Source organism: Musca autumnalis, unplaced genomic scaffold, assembly GCF_047663935.1.
Source record: "Musca autumnalis isolate F117 unplaced genomic scaffold, ASM4766393v1 scaffold_1, whole genome shotgun sequence".
Lineage (NCBI taxonomy): Eukaryota > Metazoa > Arthropoda > Insecta > Diptera > Muscidae > Musca > Musca autumnalis.
The window spans coordinates 117,983,405-118,011,078 of NW_027411644.1; the positions used below are offsets into that span (position 1 = coordinate 117,983,405).

General features: G+C 36.5%; 2 protein-coding genes across 2 annotated transcripts; one reads left to right on the forward strand and one right to left on the reverse strand.

The window, feature by feature from the left end:
* Positions 1–1,864: 1,864 nt before the first annotated feature.
* Positions 1,865–6,903, forward strand: LOC141399516 (protein farnesyltransferase subunit beta-like). Its single transcript, XM_073978502.1, has 3 exons — positions 1,865–2,083; positions 6,512–6,747; positions 6,813–6,903. Exons 2-3 carry the CDS (start codon positions 6,533–6,535, stop codon positions 6,901–6,903), a joined length of 306 nt encoding a protein of 101 aa, XP_073834603.1. The 5' UTR covers positions 1,865–2,083; positions 6,512–6,532.
* A 3,423-nt stretch (positions 6,904–10,326) lies between these two features.
* LOC141390778 (protein KRTCAP2 homolog) lies at positions 10,327–16,197 on the reverse strand. Its single transcript, XM_073963745.1, has 3 exons — positions 16,044–16,197; positions 10,720–11,017; positions 10,327–10,643 (listed from the first exon to the last, which is right to left on the reverse strand). Exons 1-3 carry the CDS (start codon positions 16,054–16,056, stop codon positions 10,520–10,522), a joined length of 435 nt encoding a protein of 144 aa, XP_073819846.1. The 5' UTR covers positions 16,057–16,197; the 3' UTR covers positions 10,327–10,519.
* Positions 16,198–27,674: the final 11,477 nt, after the last annotated feature.

The window sequence follows — 27,674 nt, forward strand, 5'->3', positions numbered from 1 at the left end:
ATAAAAGGGCTTGACAAGAAGAATACAGTGCACTATACAGTACATCTTATACACCCGAAAGCCATACAGTTTCCAGCTAAGTACAATTACGGGACGGCTGAAAGAAGAATGTTGCCTTTAATACTATCATGGGCTTCTACTATACATAAAATGCAGGGCAGCACTGTGGATCACGCAGTCGTATACTTAGGTGCGAGACTGTTTGAAGAAGGTCAAGCCTACGTGGCTCTTAGTAGAGTAAGACGTTCAATTTCTGTTCGGGTTGTCCGATCATTACCAAAATTTGAATTTGACAGAATTTAAGTTAAAGGACGTTACGCCTTCGAAGACATTGAAGATAGGCATATTTTCGCTGGCCTTATTAGTGGTCGATACGTAGAACCTTACTCTGAAAGACAGTTAAGAGTACTTAATGCTTACTTACTAAAGTCTAGAACAATGTATGAATCTTTGAGGGTAGACGAAAATGCTCCCATTCCCGCAGCATCATTTCTAGAAGCGCAGCTATCCAGAATAGATGTAGGTTTTGATGAACAAACAACCAATATTTTAAGGGATTTGTTCAATGAAATGCCTGAAAATGAAAGGCTATGTGTACTAACACTCGATGGAATGGAGGTACTATTTTTGGAGATATGAAGCGTGTAGCATACGTCTTCCAAATACACGGTCTTCATTCTGATTGGGAACTTATATTAGGCATTCGAGTTTTTTATGACGGAGCTAACGCGATAAATATCAAAAATACTACGCATGAAGTATTAAATATCGCCAATAGCTTAAACGCTACAATTGTGTTGAACGTTTTAGATTACGGGGGAGCAAATGCGAAATTGCTGTATAGGACATTAAACGGATCGTTTAATGAAATTGTGCGAGGGTATATACGGGTATGTGATGGAAAACGATTCGACTCGTTTTGCCATAAATCGAAATCGTATATCTCTAAGTTGGGTGAATATTTTAATAAAATTGAAAATGTATTTTAAAAATATTATTCAAATAAGGGGCTTTTGCGAAGCAAAACTAAATATATCATCAACGGCACTCCGATTATATACCATTTCGATTCTGCAAATCGAATCGATTCGGTTTTCATCACATGCCCGATAATACCCATTTCACTTGATTTGATGCATATAATATGCACAATGACTATAACCTTCGCTAACAACGCAATGACTTTCAATAATACTGAAATATCTATGGACCTTATAAGACGTAAACTTCCATGCATAAGAAGTGACTATGAGTTTCGTTTATTTAAAATAAAATATTATGCCTCACTCTATAATCAGGAAGTTGTAGACTCACTTGCACACTCCACTAATCGTACATATGTTCAAACAAAAAACTTTATATAAATTATATAATTATATAAATTTAATAGAGTTAATACAAAATGAGGAATCTTATACCTTAAATCAGAAAATTTTGAAATTACAAAGATTTATTGTATTTTTAAGCAATATTGAGGAATACACAGCTAGGCCTTGGATAAAAACAATGGAGAATATCCTTCTCATATGGGAAACATATGGTGATATTCCGCTAAAAAAATTAACTACACATCATAATGTCGAAGCGTTAATTTATAGCATTCGAAAGAAACACAATTTCACGCCAACTGATACACAAGCATCATTTTTGAAGTATAGATCTGATGCTGTCATAAAGTACACACGTAGTTTAGATAGAAAACTACTGTGGTCTCATATATTTGAGAACCCATTGCCATCTGACAGGCATTTAGAAAATTTTGCATAAGTTTTTAATTTCAGAGATATTTTTGGAAAATGACAAGCGAAGCTATTCAATTGCTTAAAGAAAAGAAAGAAAGGATAATGAAACAAAGGAAAAGAAAGATTAAGGTAAGTAAAGAAAGGTAAGTATAGAACGGTAAGTAAAAGTAATAAATAGTACATGTACGAAATCGAGGGGATTTCAACTGTCCATTAGATTTCATTTGACGTTTGAGGAAAGGAATTGACAGTTGAAATCGAGTGGTGGTTATACGTTTTGTGGTATTGCAGCTTTGGCATTGCTCAATGAGGGTCACAAATGTCAGCAGGAACAGTTATTGGTAAGATACTATCTTAATGACTAGACATCGGATTTTTGCATGTTTTTTATTTCTCATCCGATTGGACTCAAATTTTGGATCTAGGCGTTTTAAGGGTCAATTTTTCGATATTTGGGGTCATATCAAAAACATGCAAAAAATATGCAAAAAATATGCAAAATATATGCAAAAAATATGCAAAAAATATGCCAAAAAATATGCAAAATATGCAAAAAATATGCAAAATATGCAAAAAATATGCAAAATATGCAAAAAATATGCAAAATATGCAAAAAATATGCATAATATGCAAAAAATATGCAAAATATGCAAACAGTTTTTGGCCGAAAATCGTCATAAAAGTCGAAAAATTGTCAATTAAAGTTGAAAAAACCATCAAAAAATACATAACAGTGTTCTAAACTAAGACTGTTGACCGTATAACATCGTTTTTTTCAGCAGATTATTATGTTATTGAGACCATTTACAACAGTGTGGTGTAGGGTATAAAAGTATGGTATTGTAATACAATTTTTTTATTATTAAACTATGCAAAAATATAAAAATTTATAGAATATCAAACGCTCTATGTAAAATTCAATACTTTCTTTGTAATAATTTGTAGCGTTGGGCTGGTTATTGTTCAAAGGGAACAAATCGATGTCGGATTTTTTAAGGCCGAAACCGCATAAAGTTTTTAGTTGGGTCAGATTTTAAGACTGTCAAAATTTGAGCACAATTGGAATATGTTAACATGTGCCACTGGGGCCCTGACGTTATGAAAATCTCGATTTTTTTGGCTATTTAGCGATTTCGGCGACCCATTTCTCTGGAATGGTTAAAGCTTTTTGTCCATATTAAGCACTAAATTAAAGACCATTCTGTTCTTAACATTTCTTGCTGAACAACAAACTACGTAAATATTACAGAATTTGAGATAATAAAGGCAATGTCCCGAAAAACGTGACTAGGTTCGCCTTTGTGCGAAAATGGAGACTATTAAAAACCTTTTCTTCATTTTTATCAATTTTTGGAATGAAAACAAATGTCTTTGACATTTTGTTCTAAATTAAATATATTCAAGAGTCAGACATCATGTGGTTTTGGAGCTATCTGGGTATAGCTGACTACTTGAAGAACGCTCTGCTATGTAGTTCGCAACTTTCAAGTTGTTTACCATACTTTGCGCCTCCTGGAAATTCGGAGTTAATGTTTAATCTCTTGAACAACAAGAATTATGCCAGATCTTTTTCTAGGATTTTCGGCAGTTGCTCTTTTGGAAGTTTGGATCGAATATTTCTGAAGAAATTTGAATCTTTGCTTTGTTAAGATTTTTGTTGCCTTTTGGCTCTTTACGGCGTTTTGCACCGTTGGATCAAACAATGCCAAGCCAACAAGTTCAGGACTAAGATCACAGGTGATTTATTATTTTGCTTTTTCCTTTTTCTGATACTTGTTTGTCTATGTTTTCGTATTTCAATAGATTTTCAATGAGGTCTAGCTCTTGTTTTTATGCTAAACGTATCGTAGAATCTGAAGAACCATCTGTCCCGAAAACAATCAAGCTTGGCTTCAAGAAAATCGTAACTATGCAATTGTCATTGGTGCTGGACCCCTGTAAGGTGTATAGGAACGTCACTAGTATCATTATGCCTACAGTAGAAGCTATCGGAGAGGATCCCTACAAATACAAGATCTCTAGAAGCTTTATCCGTGAACAGCGGAGAATAAACCGTGAAAAATAAACTCAACAGCTTCAAGGAACGAGGCTATTTGTGTGCACTGGCATGGAAAACTATTACCAGATATTCTCAAAACAGAGAAGAAAAAACCGGTTGCTGTTCTGGTATCACATGGAGGTAAAGAACAACTCCTAGGCGTTCCTGAAACTGACAGGAGCTCATGGGAGAAACAAGAACTAGCAGTGTACAGATGCCTAGAATAATGGGGTCTCAACAGCTCAAGCAGATATTACGTCGAGAACTTCTGTACCACTGTACAAACTTGTTAGAAAAATTGTTGAGAGGGAAGCACATTGTCCCAATTTACATTGGGCGAGTTTACTTGCGGCAATTGTCATTTGGTAGGGGAGAGAGGTGAGGCATATGGTAACCCTTTGCCTCTCAGCACCCTCTCTCACCTACAAACTGACAATTGCCGCAAGTAAACTCGCCTAATGTAAATTGGGACTTTGCGTTTCAATCGTTCGAGACTGGTTTAATGCCCCTAGGATATTTTTTCTATTTTATTTATTTATTTGGTATCCCACACGACAACAACTGAGTGAGAGTTTGGGTTATTGATTTTACTAAACGTATAATGAACAAGATAATGTTTATATAGATATAATATAGGTTATATTGGGTAAACATTATCAATAGGTTGAAAAGAAATAGAGACAATAGATTGAGTTTAATACAAAAAAACCACTTGAAAATTGTGAGCGACATAGCAAGGAGTCGAATTCATCACCAAATTGTCATCAGATGGCTCCAAAACCACATTATGTCAGTCCCTTCATGTTCACAGATATATCCCGTGTAAGCAACATTTTATAATTTCAACGCATAGGTAACATTACTGAGTCAAAAACGGCCGTGTTACTTACGATTACCTGGTTAATCGTTGCCAATGTGTTAAAAGTTGTAAAACACTTCTATGTGGCAATAATTTTGTGAAATCATGAATGAAAATCACCAATATTACCCCATCATTTCAAAATTTAATTCAAACGCGTACACCCAGACGTTGAAATTACGGGCATAAGTAAGTTAAAATATGTATGAACAAAATGTAAGCGTTTGTCATTGAAGCCATACAATGAATGTACAAATGTCCATCTTTGTAAAAACAAAATTGCATTTAAAAAAGGAAATGTTTGATGGATAGCGATGCCATTCCACGGCCGATATGTCTGATGAGTCTCTACAAAAGGCGAACCATGTCACATAATGGTGGTTGAGAGGGTTCGAATCTTCGGCTTTCCTTTTTCACTTGCATACATCATCTCGACTCCAACGAGAAATGAATTAAAATTATTATTAAAATAAATAAAATAAAATATTTTGTGGTGTAGTATTAGTTATCTTGCTTATGCGCATTTTTCCTTGAGGGAGGATAATTACTATTTTTTATAGTTTATTTATATTTTTATTTAATACAATAATATTTTAAGAAATTATTTTAAGAATTTTTAATGTTTACTTAAAAAAAAATGGAGTAGTTTTTCCTGTTTAAGGTTTAGCTTAATGAGTACATACATATATTGTAATTTTTTTATTTATGGGCCCCATCGCCTCAAATTACATGTGAAATAAATGAAATGAAATGAAATGAAAAAAAAAAAATAGATCTTCGCCCTAATAGGCAACATTTTCAAATAAAGTAAAATATATTCGTTTTCATTCGCTAAATTTGATAATATAGGAAGAAAAAAGTTGTTTTTTTTTAATAGACTCCATTTTTGCCCTAAGTCCTTTTTCGGGACATTGGGTTTAATAATTCGAATTCAGTAACACTTACGTACATTGTTGTTCAGCAAGAAATGTTAAGAACAGAATAGATTTTAATTAAATGCGTAATACGGGCAAGTAGCTTTAACCGTTCCACATATATAGGCCGTCGAAGTCGCCAAAAAGCAAAAAAGTAGATTTTCATAACTTCGAGGCCCCAGTACCACGTGTTAACATATTCGAATTGTGCTCAAACTTTGGCAATCTTAAAATCTAATAATACTAAAAGGTTTAGGCGGCTCACCGGCTAAAAAATTCGAGATCGATTTGGTCCTTTGAGTTAAAACCAGCCCAATGCTACAAATTAAATTAAGATGCTACAAACAAGAAAAGTATTGAATTTTACATAACACGTTTGATATTTTATCAAATTTTATATTTTTACATAGTTTAATAATAAAAAAAATGATATTACGATACCATATTTTTATACCCTACACCACACTGTCGTAAATGGTCGCAATAACATAATAATCTGCTGAAAAAAACGATGTTATACGGTCAACAGTCTTAGTTTAGAACACTGTTATGTATTTTTTAATGGTTTTTCCAACTTTAAATGACAATTTTACGACTTTTATGACGATTTTCGGCCAAAATCTGTTTGCATATTTTGCATATTTTTTGCATATTCTGCATATTTTTTGCATATTTTGCATATTTTTTGCATATTTTGCATATTTTTTGCATATTTTGCATATTTTTTGCATATTTTGCATATTTTTTGCATATTTTGTGCATATGCAAAATATGCAAATATGCAAAATAAATACGAAATATGACCCTGCCATTGAATTTAGATTTCTTTGAAACGAATTTTGGTCCAATCAGAATCTTCGTATCTTTAATATTAAAAAATATGCAAATATGCAAAATCCGATGTCTATTAATGACATTCCCCGTATACTATTCTCATTCTATTGTTGTTTATTTTTAGAAATGGACACTACAAAGACAAATGGCCTATGAGGGTGGTTTCCAGGGACGCACCAATAAATTAGTTGATGGCTGCTATTCGTTTTGGGTTGGTGCCACCATACCCATTACCCAGGCCATCATGAACAATGATGGCAAAACCTTGTCCAAGGCCCTGTTCGACATCGGTGCTTTGCAGGAATATATTTTGCTATGTTGTCAAAAATCGAATGGTGGTCTTATAGACAAACTGGGAAAGTAAGTTGTGTAACTACCAACTATTAAGGAACGCCAATAACAATTCCCCTTCTATTATGTTTTAGACCTCAAGACCTCTATCACACCTGCTATACCCTCAGTGGCATTGCCATTGCTCAACATTCGGAATCAGCCGAAATTCCTACAGGGGCCTAATTATGTGATTCGATATCGAGTTGTTTCGACCTGAGTACTCAAAGTTGGGATGACAACATTCGTTATCGAGTAAAATTATCGAGTAATTGAGCATAAATTTGCGAGTAATTTATAGAGGCCAAATTGCCTATCGTAAACAAATAAATGGCCTGTTCCCGTACTTTATAAAGTGGTAAAAGTCGTAAAAGTTGTAAAAGTCGTAAACGATTTTCATATAAATTTTGTGTACGGGAACGCAAAATGTGTAAAAGTGGTAAAAATTGTAAAAACTTTTTAGTTCTGGAACAGAGCTAAAATTAAAGATTTCTTATTGTCTTTTTGTTTAAAATGTAAAAATTGTTGTTTGTTGTCGTTTTATAGAAGAAAAACGATGTTAGTAAATAATTGGCAGCATTTTTTTAAACAATATAACAAGAGAAATTGCGAAAAGTCCTTTGCAGTCGTTTTTAGAAATTGTGATAAATTTAGAATCAAAATGCAAGCAATCATTAAACAAAAACTAGTTTTGCAGTCGTTAAAAAATAAGTTGAAAAATAAGCATTTCTGCAAAACAGAAAAAAATATTTAATATTAATAGCCTTTATTTTATAAGTGAAGTACATTTTAAACATTTCATCCCCCGTTGTTTACCAAAGGAAATATTCTCTCAGAGAGGCTAATGCAAAACACCCACCAAACTCTCTCTCATTTATTTTGAGAGAGGATTATTAAGGTAGATGTATTAGCAATCCGTTACAACAATGTCAAAAAGATTTTGCAAGAATTAATAATTTTCTTATTTTCTTAGCACAACTTCATACCGAAATTATTATTCAATGTATTGTTCAAAAAATTCCACAAATATTTACATTTTTCATTCATAATTTTGTTTTTTTTTTTGGTTCTTGATTTCAAAAAAAAACACCTTTTTTTACATCTACCTTCATAATATTCCCTATAGTATACATAGGTTTTCATAGTTCGACTACCGGTTACTCTCGAAACATTCGATCAATGATTTCGATCGAATCTCGTCATGCCGCTTTTTTATCGTGTCGAAATCTTTTTCACGAGCAAATACTCGATCGAATCGAATCACGTAATTAGGCCCCAGTCTTAGGAGATCCCATCAATGAGCTGCAACCCACACATCCATTGTTTAATGTACCTCCAGATGCTGTCGCCCACACAACACATTTCTATGAACAATTAAATAAACTACGTTCCTTTGCCGATTTCAATATTAATGATGATGTTGCGGAAGATCGGGTAGAAGAGGTGTAATGTTTTTTCCGGGGGAAAATAACCAACTTCTCGTTTTAACTTCTTTGTGGCAAAAACAACAACAAAATGTTAAACTATTTTTCTAACTGCATTTTATGTAGAGTAAATGGAAAGTCCCTCTTAGACTGCATTATAGCCCATTCTACGAAATCTACTCTCAAGAGGACCACTTGCAAAAATCAACCAAAAACAATACACACACAGAAGTAACTAATTGTCCGTTTTATGAATATTCCGATCTTTAATGGTGTTTAAAAAAGTGATACGTAAAAACAACAGTCAATAAATGTTATTTTTTCTTATAAACAAATCTTTAGGAAGGATAAAAAGCTGTTTTTATATGGGTATTATCTAAAGCATCTCCCAGAAAGGGTGCTTCTGTAGACCATTTCTGAAAGAAAGCGGGCTTCTATAGAACCTTTCTGGAAGAACAGGTGCTTTTATTGACCCTTTCTGAAAGGGTGCTTCTATAGACCATTTCTGAAAGAAAGGGTGCTTTTATAGAACCTTTCTGAAAGAAAGCGTGCTTTTATAGAACCTTTCTGAAAGAAAGCGTGCATCTATAGACCCTTTCTGAAAGGGTGCATCTATAGACCATTTCTGAAAGAAAGGGTGCATCTATAGACCTTTTCGGAAAGAAAGGGTGCATCTATAGACCTTTTCTGAAAGAAAGGGTGCTTCTACAAGGTGGCATAAAAGTAATCTTCCGAAGTTTTTTGGCCGTAATTAAAAAAAAAAATTAAAAACTTTGATTTTTCTTGTGGATTATTTTTATTTGGTCTTTTAATTTTTTTACATCAAGTCGAGAATATGATATCAGATAAATGGCCGCCGCCACAGTTTATTGTCTTTTGAGCCCTTTTTATGCCATTTTCCATCACTTTGGCCAAAACTTCCGGCGATAGGTCCTCACATTCTTGTCGGATAGAGTCTGAGGCTTGTTGACATAAACCGGCGACTTCAAAAAGCCCCACAAAAAGAAGTCTGGAGCGCCACATCACTCAGGATTATTTTTGATGAAAAATCATCATCCTGTTGGTGGTGATTAAGGATGGCTTGATCGTATGTTAGACGCGATTGGCGGTCAGCTCTAACAGTTGATGCACCGTCTGGACTTTGTACGGAAACATATTCAAATCTTGTACCAAAATTCGCTGTAAAGACCGTCAACTGATACCCATTTGCGTGGCACGTCGTCTGGCCTATGTCGACGGCGCTTCCAGGACATCCTCTGCAGAACGGATACTCAGGGGTCTACATGCATGGCAGCATCACGTGTTGTGCCAGTCTCTTCGAGGCGAGCGGCTAAACGTCTGCGACGAAATTCACGTTGTGCCAAGGTCACCGACCGATTATTGGCCAAATAAATAGCCACCAATATTCCGCGTTCTGGAGCAGTGTAGCGTAACATTGTTTATTAACGTGTATTTTACATGTGTTTACTACACAAATGTCAAAACAGAACTGACATTAGGGGCCAATCGCAAAAATTATAGCATTTTCTGATAGGAAGATTACTTTTGCGCCACCTCGTTCTGGAGCAGTGTAGCGTAACATTGTTTATTAACGTGTATTTTACATGTGTTTACTACACAAATGTCAAAACAGAACTGACATTAGGGGCCAATCGCAAACATTAAAGCATTTTCTGATAGGAAGATTACTTTTGCGCCACCTTGTATATACCCTTTTTTAACGAAAGGGTGTTTCTGTAGACCTTTTTTGAAATAAATGGTGCTTCTATAGACCCTTTCTAAAAGAAAGGGTGCTTCTATAGACCCTTTCTAAAAGAAAGGGTGCTTCTATAGACCCTTTCTAAAAGAAAGGGTGCTTCTATAGACCCTTTCTAAAAGAAAGGGTGCTTCTATAGACCCCTTCTGAAAGAAAGTGTGCTACTATAGACCATTTCTGAAAGAAAGGGTTCTTCTGTAGACCTTTTCTGAAAGAAAGGGTTCTTCTGTAGACCTTTTCTGAAAGAAAGGGTTCTTCTGTAGACCTTTTCTGAAAGAAAGGGTGCTTCTATAGACCCTTTCACATACAAAATTTAGACGACACCGAAAAGTGGTAGGAGAATGAAAGGCATATCCTCTATTCGTTCTTGGATGCATTAAAAACGATTTTGTCAGGATACCTTACCTTATACAGGTAATCAAACTTATCTTTTTAGATACAGAATATAAAATTTCGTATTTTATTAAAATATATAGTTTTGTTTATAAAATAATACATTGTATATGTGTAATATTATTGCATTTTTCTATTGCATAATAAAATGAAAAAAAAACATGCAGCAAAATATTCCATCGATACTTTCAGAAACTTTTTTGCAGTAAGCTTTTCATACTTTTTTTGCTTATTTATTTTTCTTGCCACCACCCTTACGATGATGTATGGCTTCTGGTGTAGTCGATGATTTATGATAGCAATCGTTGGAAATACGATCTATGAAATATAGAGCCAATATGGAAAATAGAATACTAGAACAAAGAGAAACATATATAGTTAAAATCCTTTTTGTTGGTAATAATTCTAATCACGCTGCCTGTAACTTACCAAGTTGTTGCACACACACGATGCACCACACCGGCTGACATAACTGAAATAAGTAGACATACCACAATTTCGGGAATAAATTTGCAAGCGAAATCTTCACCAAACAATAGCATTTCAATATTGGACAAGGATGTTAAACTGAATAAGAATATAAATGAACTGACAAAACCACCAAATATTGTTGTAATTTGTGTTGAGGTAAACCATTCAGCATAAAAACGTAGTGTGCCATAGATGACTAAACTTAGTATACAGGATATGATGGCACTTCCAATGTGGGCCTTTTGTGGAATAGGTCCTAAAATTTACAAAAATTAACATGAATGAGTATGTTTTAAATATATGAAACACATTTCAAATAAAAAGCAAAACAAGGGCGGTAGCGGTAGCGATGGAACACAAGCACATAATCTAGCTTAAAACATAATTTTAAATCGGCAATGTTAATATAAAACATCACATCTGAATTTTCGATTTTTAATTCACAAAAAGATCCATCGTTCAATGACACAAAACTATGTACGTATGTCTAAATAATTTAATATTATGTCTAAATACTTTAATTTAATAATTGGTATCGAACTAAACTGATTTTATATTAATATAGGCATCAGTGTAAAAGTCTTTCTCCCATTCCATATTTATTGAAAAGTTATATCCTATGGACATAAGCAAAAACATACCTAAAAATTATAAAATTTTCCCATATCTGTGATAAACCATAATTTATGCCACTATATTTATGCGCTAAGCTCACTGGTAGGTCTCTTCACCCTGACCACAAATATATATACATACAGTTAGTCAACTTAATTATTGCAAAACCAAAATTATTACAAAATTTAAAATAAAAGATCATTTTATTAGTATAAATAAATATAAATTTTAATGTTTTTATTAACAGTAGAATTCTTACAGATGTTTATTAATATAATAAAATGAAAAGTAGCTAAATTTCACTAATTATTTTCTTAAAATTAACAAAAATGAGAACAACTCATTATTTGTACTGTCAACTAAAGAATTGCAAAATTCACAACTTTTCTGTCTTTCACGGTGTTTTTCGAAAAGTTGGCTCTAATATTGTGTATGCCCACCTTTGGCATCAAAAACAGCTTGTAAGCGTATCTGAATTTAATAAAGAAGTTTCGGAATGTCATATTCCATTGGTATTTTTGCCATTCTTCTTTGTTGCATTTTATTTAGTCCCCCAGGTTAGTGGGCGGCCTATTCCCGACTTTTCCTTCAAGTGTACCCATGAATTGTCGATGGGGTTAATATCTAGATATTGGAACGGGATTTAAATGACTTTGGTACAGTTGTATAATAACCAAGTCCTACATAAATTAGATTTATGCTTAGGGGCGTTGTCTTGGTAGTACTTATATTGCAATTTTTTTTAATTTTCAGGGCCAACAGACCAAAATTTCTTGAAGCTTTTGGTTAAATCAAGTTTTGAAACATTTTAATAAACTTCCTCTGTCATTATTTCCTCCAAAATCTGGATGCTACCAACGTCACTGCTTGGTATACAACCCCATACCATAAATGACAGTTTTCCGGACTTTATGGTATGTATTAAATTCTGGTTTTCCATGGCTATAAGGGGTTTTCGCAACACTTTTTGAGACCCATCGTGATAGTACAGCATCATTCTAGTCTCATCAGAAAATATAACGTCATGCCGATACTAAAGATAGCGTGAAAAGTTGTCTGTAACAAGTCTCAATAGTTTCTATATATTGTGCTGTGGGAGGGCAATGGTTTTTACCTAGTCACTCGTGATGAGTGCTTGTTATTATGTTGCACTTTTCTGACTTTTCCATGTGACACACTTACTCCGAAATCATTTTGAATTAAAAAAATCAATTTTCTTGGGCTCTTTCGTCAATTTCTTTAATCATTCTCCTGTCAATTCGTGTGGTTACTATTTTGGGCCTGCCATGTAACGCCTTCAGGTTGAGCCTGGATTCTTTCTCGGTGCGGTATATTATGTTGTATACACTTCTCAGCTTATGAAAGGTGACTTTAAGGATTTCTGTTTCGGACTTACCATTATTACAATTGGAATAGACCAAATGTTGCATATTTTCGAAACTGTTTACCTGACATTCTCTTTTCTGATTATACTATATATGTTACATTTTATGATATATGTTATAAATTTATGATCAAAAATTCCTTCCGGACTCGGCAATAAATAATATGAATCTGGCTGCGCTCATCGATATGAGGGACCTTGTCCCTTCTGGGATGTTTGTGGAGCAATTATTACAATTCGTATGTTGTCGTGTTCATCACTGTTCTTCATTTGCATTTTTGAACTTCTGGTGGTGATAACATAACCTATCCTGGTCTGATTTTTTTGGAAGAAAGCGAGATTTTCATTGTCCAATTTCTGCCCCATTGGCGTTATCCAAATATTTAAAGTAAAACTTTAAATGCAATGTAAATTCTTAAACTCGCCTTATGTACTTTTACTTTGACTGACACAGTTTGTAAATGTTTCATTCTCCCGTCTGGTTGAATTGGCCTTAGGAAACGAATCGTCGAATAAGTCTATAAACATCGTCATGACCATCATCATCATCGTTATTGTATAGTATTCCACAATATTAGGTACCTTCAATGTTTATTATAGATGATTCTGTTACTATTCGTGGTTGTGGTGGTAGTTGCGATTATGATAACGCTATAGTGGCACAGGCAGCAGGCAATAACCTCTAGAGTTAACCATCTGCCAAAAGGCGTCTGACGAAAATCTAACAACGGAAAACTAAAGGACAGGAACGAGCAAACACTTGTTGTCCTTGTTGTTGATTCTACAAACACAAGCTTTCAGCTGTTCTACTGGTAGAATGAATGAACGAATATCAGAGCAGTAGGTAAAGTGGGAATTGCTAAACTATCATCACGAGAATAAACTAGACCATATTTCACATACTATATAGAAGAGTATATACCTGATGCATACATATGTACATGTGTATGTTTACATACATAATATTAGCATTGAAAACTAGACTAAGTGCGACCAAACAACGACTGAGTATAACGTGTATACATATTTTGGAGTAGGTATTTGCATTTTCCCCATTTCCACCCACTTTAAGTTGAATTGCATTTGCCAACTAGAGCCATCAGCATTTTACTCTACGATATTAACATTACATATATACATATATATACAGTTAGTCAATTTAATTGTTACAAAACCAAAATTATTACCAAATTTTAAATAAAACATCAGTTCATTGGTATAAATAAATATCATTATTGATATTTTGTTAAAAGTTTAATTCGTACGCATGTTTATTAATAAAATAAAAAAGTAGCTAAATTTCACTAAACATTTTCATAAAATTAACAAAAAGGAGAACAACTCATTATTTGTCTGTCAACAAAAGAATTGCAAAATTCACATTCTTTCACTGTATTTTTCGAAAAGTTGGTTCTAATATTTCGTATGCCTACATTGGGCATCAATAACAGCTTGTAAACGTCGCCGTATTTAATATATAAGTTTCGGAATGCCATATTCTAATGGTATTTTTCGCCATTCCTTTTTAATGCATTTTATTTAGTTCCTCCTGTTAGTGGGCACGACTTCTTCCCGACTATTTGCTTCAGGTGTACCCACGAATTGTCGATGGGGCTCATATCTTGATTTTGGACTTTGGGTGTCAATGATTTAGGTGCAACCAAGCTCTACATAAATAAGATTTATGCTAAGGTACCTTGACTTGGTAATACTTATATAGCAGTTTCTTTGAATTTTCAGGGTCAATAGGCCCAAATTTCTTGATGCTGTTGGTTTTTTTAAATATCTAAATAAACATCCCCTGTCATTGTTTCCTCCAAAATCTGGATGTTACCAACGTCACTGATATACAAACCCATACCATAATTGACAGTTTTCCGAACTTTAGGGTATGTATTAAATTTTAGTTTTCCATGGCTGTAAGGGGTTTTCACAATACTATATGGGGCCCATCGTGATAGTACAACATAATTTTAGTCTCATCAGAAAATATAACGTCATCCCGGCGTGAAAAGTTGTCTGTAACAAGTCTGACTAGTTTCTATATATTATGCTGGAAGGGCAATGGTTTTTACCTAGTCACTCGTGATAAAGGCTTGTTATTATGTAGCACTTTTCTGACTTTTCCATGTGACACACTCCAAAATCTTTTTTATTTAAAAAAGGCAATTTTCTGGTGCAGCTTTGGGGTCTTCGTCAATTTCTTTAATCATTATCCTGTCAATTCGTTTGTTTACTATTTTTTGCCTGTCATGTAATGTCTTTAGTTTGAACCTGCCTTTTCTCTCGGTGCGGTATATGATGTTGTATACAGTTCTCAGCTTATGAGCGATGATTTTAGCGATTTCTTTGGCGGGTTTACCATTATTATAATTGTAATAGACCAAATGTAGCATATTTTCCGAAACCGTTTACCTGACTTTCTCTTTTTCTGATTATACCGTCTATGTTACACACACAAAAATTAATTTATGATCAAAAATTATGCAACAACTTGTCCACATACCATAAAAATCAAAAAAAATCCTTAAATGGAAAAAATCGCGGGGAAAATCCCACGATTTTATTGCACATTCATTCATTTTGCAATTATTTAGTTGACACCACAAAAACCAGGTACCTACACTTTTTGCCCGCTGTTTTTGTTATTTCCGACCAATTTCTGAATTTGTTGGCTTGATGTTGTCATTAACAAGTAAATCAACAGATATTTACAAAAAGTCCAACAATATTGAAAGAATTTCTTGTAGTAATTCCTTATTAAACATCTAAATTTTAAAAATTATCTTTTGCAATAATATAGTTGACTAACTGTATATGTATAACATTTGTTGCGGAAGTTTATACCCCAGATATCGGCCTCTGAAATTGCGAAAATTACCTTGCTAAATGCCGGTCACTTAGAGAAAAATGTACAATTTAAAAGGTATATTGTTCCCGTTCCCGAAATCGTGACCGAAACTTAAAATTAAAAAAAATCGAAATTTGTTTCGGAAACGAAGATCCACTAAGCCACTAAGACTTCTGGTCTGTTCCTTTACTTTTAAAAGTGGTAAAACCTGCAAAAGTAGTAAAAGTTGTAAACTGCTCCCATATGAATTGAATGGTGTCTGAAGTAAAGGAACGCTTTTCGAGTAAAAAGTTGTAAAACTTGAAGATTCTTGCACGTAAAGGAACAGAGCTTTCATTGACAGGAATATTCTTGCCACTACGTCTCATCATATACAAATATTTTAAAATGTTTGGAATTCAATTACACAAAATTTTAATTTTCACAACTTACTCTCAATAATCATTGTTCAAGGATTCAAGGAGGAAAATCAGGACACTTTTGGTTAAAAACTTTTTCGTCACTACAATTACAATTTTTTCCTATTGATTCCTTGTTCTCCCTCTTTGAATCAACTCTCTTTCGTTTGTTTAGAATGAGAGTGGATAGAGGAACGTGTAAAGATGTGAGCCTATCTAATAGCTCATTTAGACAAGCCATAAATCGTAAACTGGATTTAATAAATCCAGTACAAATCTCATTGCATTTATGTCAGGTTCACACGAGCGTTTCAATTACGTTGTTCGACTGTCGAACGGCGTACACGAATTAACCCGTTTCCACGACATTTCGTAATTATTCGTAATTAACAGAAACATAAACAAAATTTCCTTCATTTTTGTTTCCTTGTTTTCACGAAAATTTTTCATTAGGCGAGTTTACTTGCGGCAAGTCTCTGTAGGAGAGACACGTAAGGGGAATGGAAATGGAAAAAATTGCTCGTACCGACAATTTTCAAGCAATTCCTTTTATATTTTTCGTATTTGACATTATTTTCATTGTTTTGAAAACAAAACTTGTCGGAACAGAATTGCTTTGTATAAAGGCAAGTTTAAAAGGGAACGAGAAAAATTGCCGCAAGTAAACTCGCCTAATGTAAATTGGGACTTATACCCCGGTTACACTATTGAAGGTTAACCCACTGGGTTTAATAGATCCAGTGGGTTAATCTTTGCTGGTTACACTTAGCTTTTCGAGGATATAAACTGTCAGCTGATGTTTGTTTACGTATACATACAAAATAACTAATAAAGTCGTGTTTTACACTTTTACAATTTCTCGTATGAGATATCGTCCCCTCTTTGCTCATATTGGTATATGTTACACACAGGGATACATTTTTGTATCATGGTGTCAAGCGTACTTTTTGTTAAAAAAGTGTCTAATGTAAAAAAAATAAATAATTTTATGATTTTCAAATAACTTTAGATTTATTAACTCCATAAAATCTCATGCGCCAATCGTAAACTTGTAAAACACGACAAACTCTGTTGCAATAACAGTTGCAACTTTTGGTACTTTTTGAGTAGAGTTGTATTTTTTTTTTTGCACAAATACCGAATACAACACTGTATTTTTGGTGGATTTGTGCCGGATTTAAAATAAACCCAGTCGTGAGAGGATTTAATTTTTGTATGGCAAATCTGGTCAGATTTGACCAGATTAAGCAATAAATCCTTATGAAGTGGGTTAACCCGGCAAAAAACTGTAGTGTAACCGCACTATTAGGGATGGGACATACTTATTCGTCGTTCAAGAGTATTTCTAATCGAACAACGTAGAAAAATCGTCGTTCGTTCATAGAATTTTGTGTAGGGAAATAAGTAATTTATTCGTAGTTATGGGTCGAACAACCCAGCAAAAAAGTTTGGAAGTAGTGCAATGCAGAGTTATGATTTCAATACATCCTTCGATGCAGTCCACACGGAGTTATAAAAAATGCACTCCGTTCGATACATTTTGGAAGCACTCGCTTAAAGATCCCTAGCCAAGCAAGCCAATTTTTTGATCCCTACAGTCGCAGTCTTTTATTCTGAACACAAGAAAGAGTGTCTAAAATTATAAGAATTTGTTTAAAAAAAAATAAAGAAATACAAACTAAAAATACGAACATTGTATTAATTCACGAGACGCAAATTATTTTTGAAGTGGAGTCGGAGTTATTTTGTCAATCTGAGCTGGAGTAGTGCTAAGTTTACATTTACGCAATCCACTCGATTTCAACTGTCAATTCCATAGCTCAAACGTCAAATGAAATCTCATCTGGATTTCATTTGACGTTTAACCTATGGATTTGACAGTTGAAATCGAGTGGATTTCGTAAATGTAAACTTAGCATAGGAGGAAAAATGAAAAGCCATTTGGATGATGGAGCAAAATCAATTGCGGTGTCTGCAAATGCAGAGCAGAGGAAGTAAACTCAGTTATGATCAAATTAAATGGAAAATTTGTATAATTTGTGTTAATGTAATAAAGTTATAGTACGTTTATATATGACCGGATTTAACAAACCCACTGGGATTCAAATGTCATTTCCATTGCCTATACGTCAAATAAATCCTCATAAAGAAGGTTAACCCTGCAAAAACCTATAATATAAACAGCATATTAATATGTATGTGTAAAAGTAATAAAATTAATATTCTTGTTTTACACGAATAAGCAATGTATTTTATTTATTTTGGGATATTTGCAATGGCTTGCATTTTATAGCATCTTTAGACTGCATTTAAATTCAATCCAAAACACTACATCAAAGTCTGTGATTTGGATCGAAAATGGAGTGCATCCTAGCTGTGTGCCGTGGAAGCAAAATGGAGTGCATCCTAGCTGCGCGCTCTCTTGTAAAATTCATAGGTGGATTCATAGGAAAAGATGTACTCCAGCGGCAATTGTTCTAGTGATTTAACTGCATCCGCGGATGCAGAACGAACGACGTACCGTGGAAACGGGCGATTTTTGTTCATAGCACAATTACCAACGTAGATGCATCCGCCCATTTGATCGAATTTGAAACGTCGAAAATAGTTGTTGTAAATTGAATTCGTCTTAAAAAACAAACTTATTGCTTAATATTGAAATGCTGCAAATGCTAACTAATGAGCAAATAAAGAATTATTTTTTCGTTTAGACATCGTAAATATTACGTCATGTTTATATTGTTACGAATGGAACTGATAGTTTTAAGTTAATTTAGTTTAATTTCCGTTAATTTAAAAATTTGAATTGTAACGTAAAGTTTTATTACGCAGTTACTTTATTTAAGCAACAACAATTATCATGTAGAATTATCTTCATTATTCTAGATGTTCTTTACCTTTCATTAATGTGCATTTGTTTTGTTTTGCCACAATCATGTAATTATTGTTTAGTTTGTTACTTCCATGGCAGAATAAGAAGGTAATCTCATTTGAAAAAACCGTCCTTGAGCTGTCAAATACAACCATGCATGAAACTATATGAAATTTGTTTTTGTTATTGTATGTCAATGACAGCAATAACAAAAAACTGTTTGTTTACGTTTTCTTGAAATATTTGTGTACGCAGAATAAAATATTTTCTTTATATTCAGAAAAGATCAAGAAAAACGGTAAGCAGAAAAGAAGCAGACAACGCAGTCTATGTGGATATACGGAAATTCAGTGAAAAATCGCGAAAATAACTGTGAAAAAGCACAGAGAAATTTGGATTTTCTGTTTCTCGGAAGTTAATTGTGAAATGCAACGTCAAATATACTTTAATGTTTTTTTTATTGTTATTCGTGTTATTGCAGAGTTTAGTCCACGCAAGACCACTGGAAAAGAATGACAAGTCATGAAAGATGTCATCAAATATATCACCAATCGATGCGCAGTAATAATTGTGGTACCACCAAGCCAGTAAGTCATTGGTTGCAGCTAAAATGAATGGGTTTATATTTATATACTGAATGTGTGCTTTTGTTACAGGTGTTGTTCCTATTCCCCGTGTCTCACCGGTACTCACCGCTCTGGTCAGGGTGCTTTCAATAACATGTGCCGTGATCGCATATTCGCCCCTACGTTGCAAGCGTAAGGTAAATCTAAGCCAACGTCGCGTTTGTCTCTGTCATCACTGGTTTTGGAGCTCCAGTACTTGCCCAATGTAAGGGTCACATCATTGATGGCGTTTGAATCTGATGAAAAAATTTTTGTTTAAAAAACATAAAAACGCTGGATCGTACTTTAAATCAATGATTTGGTTTGGAATAGTTCATATCTTCATTCGAAAACAAAAAGCAATTGCAAATTCGATGCAAAAAGCATTTAAGCTATGAGTGTTATAAAGATTAGTGTGTTGAAAATGACCCCTGCTGACCATGATGTCCGTTTCCTCATCTGGACCGAATCTGCATTCGCCTTCTTAAATCTAAAGAAAATCGCGAGTTGCTGCGTGACCCATGTAAGAAGCTCTTCTGTCGTCTCAATCCATTGTCTAATATTTGTCAACCCATTACATTAAATTCTTATATTTTTGTAGCAGTATAGGTTTGTTGGTGGGTTTGCAGCTGCTGGCAGAAAAGAAACTCTTTTCTCGCTACCGTGGGATTTGTTCATTCCTAATGCTGAGGTTCTTCGACGACGTGCTCCTGACAAGCGTACCATTGCCAAGCTGTCGCCAAGAAAAACAACGTTGAAGTTGGTAAGCACCAACGCTGCTGCCAACAGTGCGATAATGCTACAAAAGGCATTTGAATCCAGAAAGAAGAATAACATTGCTGCCCCAAGAAGATGTAAACTTTTCAAATTCTTTTAACTTTGTGAAAATATTGTATTCTTTTATAGATACAAAATGCATGTTTTTTTTATAATTTACAAGAATATAAAGCACACATATATTTCATAGGAAAACATCTGTATATGTCGTGTCTTTATGTGTATGTTTTGTCATCGTAATCATAATCATCTAATTTGGGGAGTCATTTCGATAGTTCTCCTGCCAAACAGCCATTTTAGTTTGTCACCGTAGCATTTTGTCAGGAAGCAAGGACTTGACCATGTTTGAGAGGAATATTCCGAATTGTAAAGGTTGGACCAATGTCTGTCACTTTTTCAATTATTGTGACCACCAGCCATTTATATTGGGCACTGTAGGATTTTTAAAGCTTTTGGACAAATATGTCTGGAAGCATGGACTTTCACGAGACACATCATATCACTTTAAACAGGACCACAAGGAACATAAAAATTATTCTCGAACAGCCCTTAAGCGAACATTTTGTATGGAGGTACTCGAAGGACTGGACAGATATAGTCCATCCTTAATCTATGTCTGGAAAAAATATTGCGAGGATTAATTTTTGGCAATATCAGGTGATCCGTTCGTGAGTTATCGTACGCACCATTTTAGCGAAAATCCACAGTTTATACAGTTGGCCATTCAGAGTTCTGTTAACAACATTTGACAACAAACATAATAGATTGTTCATTATTGTGATTTGATTTCCTTTGTATTTTATGTCACAATAATGTATTTGACAGCAAACTAAATAGTCAGCGCTAACTAGTTTGGGCTGAATGGCCAACTGTATAAACTGTGCGAAAATCTTTGAACTTTTATGTGGGAGTTACCGGAAAAAGTGGACTGCCCCATTCTCGAAATTGATTAAAATTTTGAAAACTATAATGAGGACCGTTTTTTGGACCGCATCAGTAGATCCGTTCGAGAGTTATCCTGCAGGCGGGCGGACAGACAAGGCAAAATCGACTCCAAATGGTCTGAAACTTTTAAATTTAAAAATTTGAAATTAAATTGGTTTCAGATTTGAAATGTAAATAAACCTGACGTATGTATGTTTTACATATACATACAAAGTTTGTCAAAATCAGTTTGGCAATGAAGGGACGGCAAAGCGAATACAACTCTATGAGCTCGGAGCGTGAGGTTACCTTGTATCATTGTATCATGGTTACTTCTTTATTGCACTTGTTTGTTGTTGTAGTTACGTCATTACTGTGCTTGTCGTCCAATTGTATTCCCCCATGTATGTATGTGAGTATGGTTGTTCGCTTAGTGCGAATGTGCGTCTGTGTGTTCGCTGCACAGATTCGAGATGTTGCCATATGTGTTCTGGAGGACTCTAGAACAGGGAGACTTTGGGGTATAAATACCGGGGAAATGGCAATGACGCAGTAGTTGTGAATTTTATACCGAAGTGTAAACATCGACTAGTAAAGAAGTAAAGTAAAGCTGTGTACGTAGCATGGTACAATAATACAGGTAGCATTATCATGCCAGCTGATGGTAACATAATGTGTCAATTGCATTGAATTGATGTCAAATGTTGACATCTTATGTTGCCAACAATTGCCGATGCGGCTACCTGTGTATTTGTACCATGGTACGTAGCTATAACAGTCAGCTCCGAATAAGTGTGATAAATTAAATAAAGCATTGTAGAAACGAAATCTGAAACGAACCCTGTTTTATTTGGTGCAAATCGTATCGGGAAATAAAACAACGTCTACACGGAGATTAGTTAAACCTAATTCCGTAACAATTGGTGTCAGCAGTGAGATTACGATCATCCTACAATGAAGTTTAAGGATCTACGAGTGGAAGACTTGAAGAAGGAGCTAAGTAAGTTGGAGTTGTGTTCTACTGGCAACAAGGCCGAACTACAAAAACGCTTGTTGGAAGAGTTCGAGCGCCGTGGAATGAACATCGATGCATATGAGTTCGACAGTAAAGAGGAAGCCGAGTTATCGGCAAAGGGCGAATCCAGCGTTGAGGAAGTTTCGTCGGTAGCTGCCAGGGGTGACGATTTGAAATCAATGCTGGCTATGATGATGGAGAAATTAGATGCTAAAATGGAAGAAAATTCCAGAAAGAGCGAAGAAACTTCCAGACTTATGATGGAAATGAAAGCAGAAAACTGTCGAATGAGCGAAGAAACTTCCAGACTTGTGATGGAAATGAAAGCAGAAAATTGTCGAATGAGCGAAGAAAATTCCAGAAAAATAGAGGAAAAATTAGAGGAGAACTCTAGAAAAATCGCTAAGGGCATGGAAGAGAAATTAGAAGTAAATTCTAGAACAATTAACGAGAAACTCGAGAACATCACGATGGTGATTGAAAAGAGAGTAGAGAACGTGGAGGTACAAATTAAAGAGTTGGATAAAAAGATTTTGTCTGTTGACGAGAAATTTTTGGCCCATGATGAGAAATTTGTGAACCTTGAGAAGAAAATGTCGGAACTGGAAATCAAAGGTGGCCCAGTGAGAGCTATTCGTAACACGTTAAAAATCAAGCCTCCTGTGTTCGACGGCTCAACCTCTTTCAATGTGTTCAAATTACAGTTCGAGACCGTGGCTGCTAGAGATTCTTGGAACGACAACGACAAGGCTGTATCACTACTAATGGCATTGCAGGGCGGTGCTGCTGAGGTAATACAGACTATTCCCGCCGCTTCTAGAAACAGTTATGGAGATATTATGCCTGCTCTTGAACGCAAGTACGGTGGCGAACATAAGCAAAACATCTACCTAATGGAATTAAGGGGAAGAGTACAGAAGCCAAATGAGACCTTACAGGACTTCGCAACGGAAGTAGAACGTTTGGTGCTAATGACGTATCCAGGAGAAAACCATCCGTTGTTGGACCGTATGAAAATCGAAACATTTGTGAATGGTATACGTGACGCCGAGATCAAACGTGCAACGTATGCGTCACCAAAATCGTCATTTGCTGAAACCGTGTCGTACGCCCTTACACAAGAGACGGCAAGAATAATCACCAATCCCCAGTCTCACAAGGTCCGCCAACTGGATACCGAGTTCGACGAACCCAAATATCGTGTTAACGAGATCGAGGCAGCAATAAAGCGGGTATTACAAGGAAGGTATACGGCAGCACCAACTAAGGCCAAGGGTAGGTGTCACAATTGCGACAAAATGGGTCATTTTGCGCGTGAATGTAGAGCGAAGCGCAAGCGATCGAGGTCATCGTCACCATCCCCGTCAAAAGAAAGTAAAAGAGTGGCTCAACGTTCTGCAAATGAGTCACCGTTAAACTAAATCGAGCCAGTCCAGCGGGGCGTGAGCTGGCTCCCATCGACGACGGCCCCACAATCTCCATAGCGATAGTACAACAGAAAAACCACAACCTTACAACAACTGGTTATATCAATGGCGACAAGCGAATTCTGACCTTGGATACAGGCGCATCAAAGTCCATCATCAGATCAGATCTGGCCAGGGGAAAGATAACGCCACTAAATGGAGTCAGACTGCGCACAGCAACAGGGGAGCCTGCGGCAGTACATGGAAAGATAACCGTGAGACTAACTATTGTCAATAAATCGGTCGATTACGAGTTTATAGTTGCTGATATCGTAGACGAAGTTATAATAGGTGCAGATTTTATGATTGCCTTTGGTCTTAATCTGGATATGAAAGAACGTGTGATGACATGGTCCAATGTGGAAATTCCATTAAATATGGGTTACGAGGAAAACACACCTATTAGACGTCTGACTATGGAACATCCAGAGATTATACCGCCTTGTGCCGAAACATTGATATGGGTACCAATGGATGGAGATTGTGGAGTCGGGAAATTGTGGGTGGTGGAACCAGCAGAGAACAAAAATAGTAACATCTTAATAGCGAATGCCCTGGTGAAAAGCAACGACGATGGATTGATTCCAGTTAGAGTTTTGAACCTGTCAGATAAGCAAGAACAAATTTGCCAATTTTCCGACTTTGGACAATGTACACCAGCCGAAGCTGTAATCAATTTGAAAAATAACACCGAAAAATCAGCAGCCACGGAAAAGAAGCACCTCGATGGTTACATCAAAGAGTGGACGCACAACTTATCACCTTCCGAGAAGAACAAGGCCAAGCAGTTATTATGGAAACATGCCTCTACCTTTGCGTCTACAAAAGGGCGTCAAGGAAGAACATCGGTGGTGAAACATGAAATAAACACAGCAGACGCAAGATTAATAAAAAAACCCCAAGAAGCGTTCCCCTGGCAAAAAGGGGCGAAGTCCAGAAGTTGATAAGCGAAATGGAGGAGAGTGGTGTGATCGAACCGTCGTCGAGTCCCTGGTGTTCCCCAGTAGTACTGGTCAAGAAGAAAGATGGAAGTACCAGATTTTGTGTGGATTACAGAAAACTAAATGATGTCACCAAGAAAGATAGCTACCCGCTCCCAAGAATCGATGACACACTAGACACCTTAGCCGGGACGTCATGGTTCTCTACCCTCGATCTGCAGAGTGGTTACTGGCAGGTAGAGATAGCCGAAAAAGATAAGGAAAAGACAGCGTTTGGCGTTAACGGCGGTCTCTGGCAATTTAATGTCATGTCATTCGGGCTCTGCAACGCCCCGGCCACCTTTGAAAGGCTGATGGAGCGGGTGCTGAAAGGGTTGCAGTGGAAGTCGTGCCTTATATACTTGGATGACATCATAGTCATGGGACAGACCTTCGACGAACACCTCACGAATTTAAGGAATGTACTCCAGCAGCTATCGTCTTCGGGTCTAAAACTTAACCCGAAGAAGTGTAACCTCTTCCAGCGAGAGGTGAAGTTCCTGGTGTGACGACGGAGGGCATATCGACGGATAGCGAGAAGATTAAAGCCGTCAGAGACTGGCCGCAGCCTCGAAACCTCCATGAGCTGCGAAGCTTTCTGGGTCTCTGCACCTATTACCGTCGGTTTGTCCCCAATTTTGCCAACATTGCCGCAAGCTTACACCGACTGACTCAAAAAGGGCAGAAATTTCTATGGAGCAACGACCAGGAAGAGGCATTCCAAAAACTCAAAGACATGCTCTGCAAAGCTCCTCTTTTGGCGTACCCTGTACCCGGTGGTAAGTTTGTGTTGGACACTGACGCCAGTGCATACGGGATCGGTGGTGTCCTTTCCCAGGAAATAGACGGCCAAGAAAAAGTCATCGGGTACTACAGCCGAACATTGTCACAGCCTGAGAGGAATTACTGTGTGACGAGGAGAGAGCTGCTGGCAGTTGTGGAGAGCATCAAACACTATCACAAATACCTGTATGGACAGCACTTCCTGCTAAGAACCGATCATTCCGCTCTGCGATGGCTGCTCCAGTTTAAGAACCCGGAAGGTCAATTGGCCCGTTGGATCGAGAGGCTTCAGAGTTATGACCTAAGTATCGAGCACAGAAAAGGCGGAAAACACGGTAATGCTGATGCCCTGTCTCGTCGGCCATGCAAAATTGAATGTAGACATTGCTCGAAGGCTGAAATCAAAGCAAGTATCGTCGATGTCCGGCTGCTGCAGGTTGAGTCCGGCGAGGATTGGTCGGCGGAGCAAAGGAAAGATCGCACCCTAGGCAAAATAATTTCTGCTATGGAAATGGGCGAACGCCCTAGTCGCAAAGAAATAGCGCCCGAAAGCCCCCTTTTGAAATCTTATTGGGCCCAGTGGAACAGTCTACTTCTAATAGATGGGTGCCTACATCGTAAGTGGGAGAGCGACGATGGAAAAACTCACCGTAACTTGATTGTCGTACCAGACTCCAAAATAAAAGATGTCTTGTCAGAGTTTCACGATGGTCCAAGTGGAGGACACCTTGGTGTAACAAAGACTGCTGAAAAGATAAAGCAGAGGTTCTACTGGGTCGGCTGTCAGAAATCCATTGCAGACTGGATTGCCAATTGTGAGAGATGTATAAGAGCTAAAGGTCCAACCCGGAAGAGCCGAGGCCACATGCAACAGTATAATTCAGGAGCACCATTTGAAAGAATCGCAATGGATGTGGCTGGACCGTTTCCCATAAGCGACTCTGGGAACCGGTATGTCTTAGTGGTCATGGATTACTTCAGCAAATGGCCAGAGGTTTATGCCATTCCCAACCAGGAAGCCAAGACAATAGTGGATGTGTTCAGCAAGAATTGGATTTGCCGCTATGGTGTCCCATCCGAGGTTCATTCCGATCAAGGAAGAAATTTTGAGTCAGCGATCTTCAAAGAAATGTGTGACACCTACGGAATCAAGAAAACGAGGACAACGCCCCTGCATCCACAATCAGATGGCATGGTGGAAAGATTTAATCGCACCCTGGAAGAGCATCTACGAAAGATGGTAGATAGAGGCCAAAGAGACTGGGATGAGCATATTCCAAAATTCCTACTAGCCTATAGGTCGGCCATTCATGACTCCACATCTCGAACCCCAGCCAGGATTTTGTTCGGGAATGAATTAAAGCTGCCTGGTGACTTGATCTTCGGTGCCACACCAAACCCCGAAACTGATAACGATGAAAACAGTCCAAACTCTTTCAGTGAAGTCCACGATGCAGTACGCCATCGGATAAAAATGGTCAGCAACCGCATGAAGGCGAGGTACGATCGAGCGGCAAATACTGATGGGTTCCAAGAAGGGCAACTGGTACTATTGTTTAACCCACAACGGAAAAAAGGACTATGCCCCAAATTACAAACGCACTGGGAAGGCCCCTACAAGGTAGTCACGAAAATAAATGACGTCGTGTATCGCATACAGAAGAGCGACAGCCCTAGATCAAAGATGAAGGTGGTACATCTAGAATGGTTGGCACGCTATGGAACGAGAACTGTGCCAGGTCATGAGGAACAGGCTTAAGCGGGAGGCAGTGTTACCAATGCCCATACCACAGAGAGGGAACTGTGCCTATTCGGGACGAACAGCCTTAAGCGGGAGGCAATGTTACGAATGGAACTGATAGGTTTAAGTTAATTTAGTTTAATTTCCGTTAATTTAAAAATTTGAATTGTAACGTAAAGTTTTATTACGCAGTTACTTTATTTAAGCAACAACAGTTATCATGTAGAATTATCTTCATTATTCTATATGTTCTTTACCTTTCATTAATGTGCTTTTGTTTTGTTTTGCCACAATCATGTAATTATTGTTTAGTTTGTTACTTCTTTATTGCACTTGTTTGTTGTTGTAGTTACGTCATTACTGTGCTTGTCGTCCAATTGTATTCCCCCATGTATGTATGTGAGTATGGTTGTTCGCTTAGTGCGAATGTGCGTCTGTGTGTTCGCTGCACAGATTCGAGATGTTGCCATATGTGTTCTGGAGGACTCTAGAACTGGGAGAC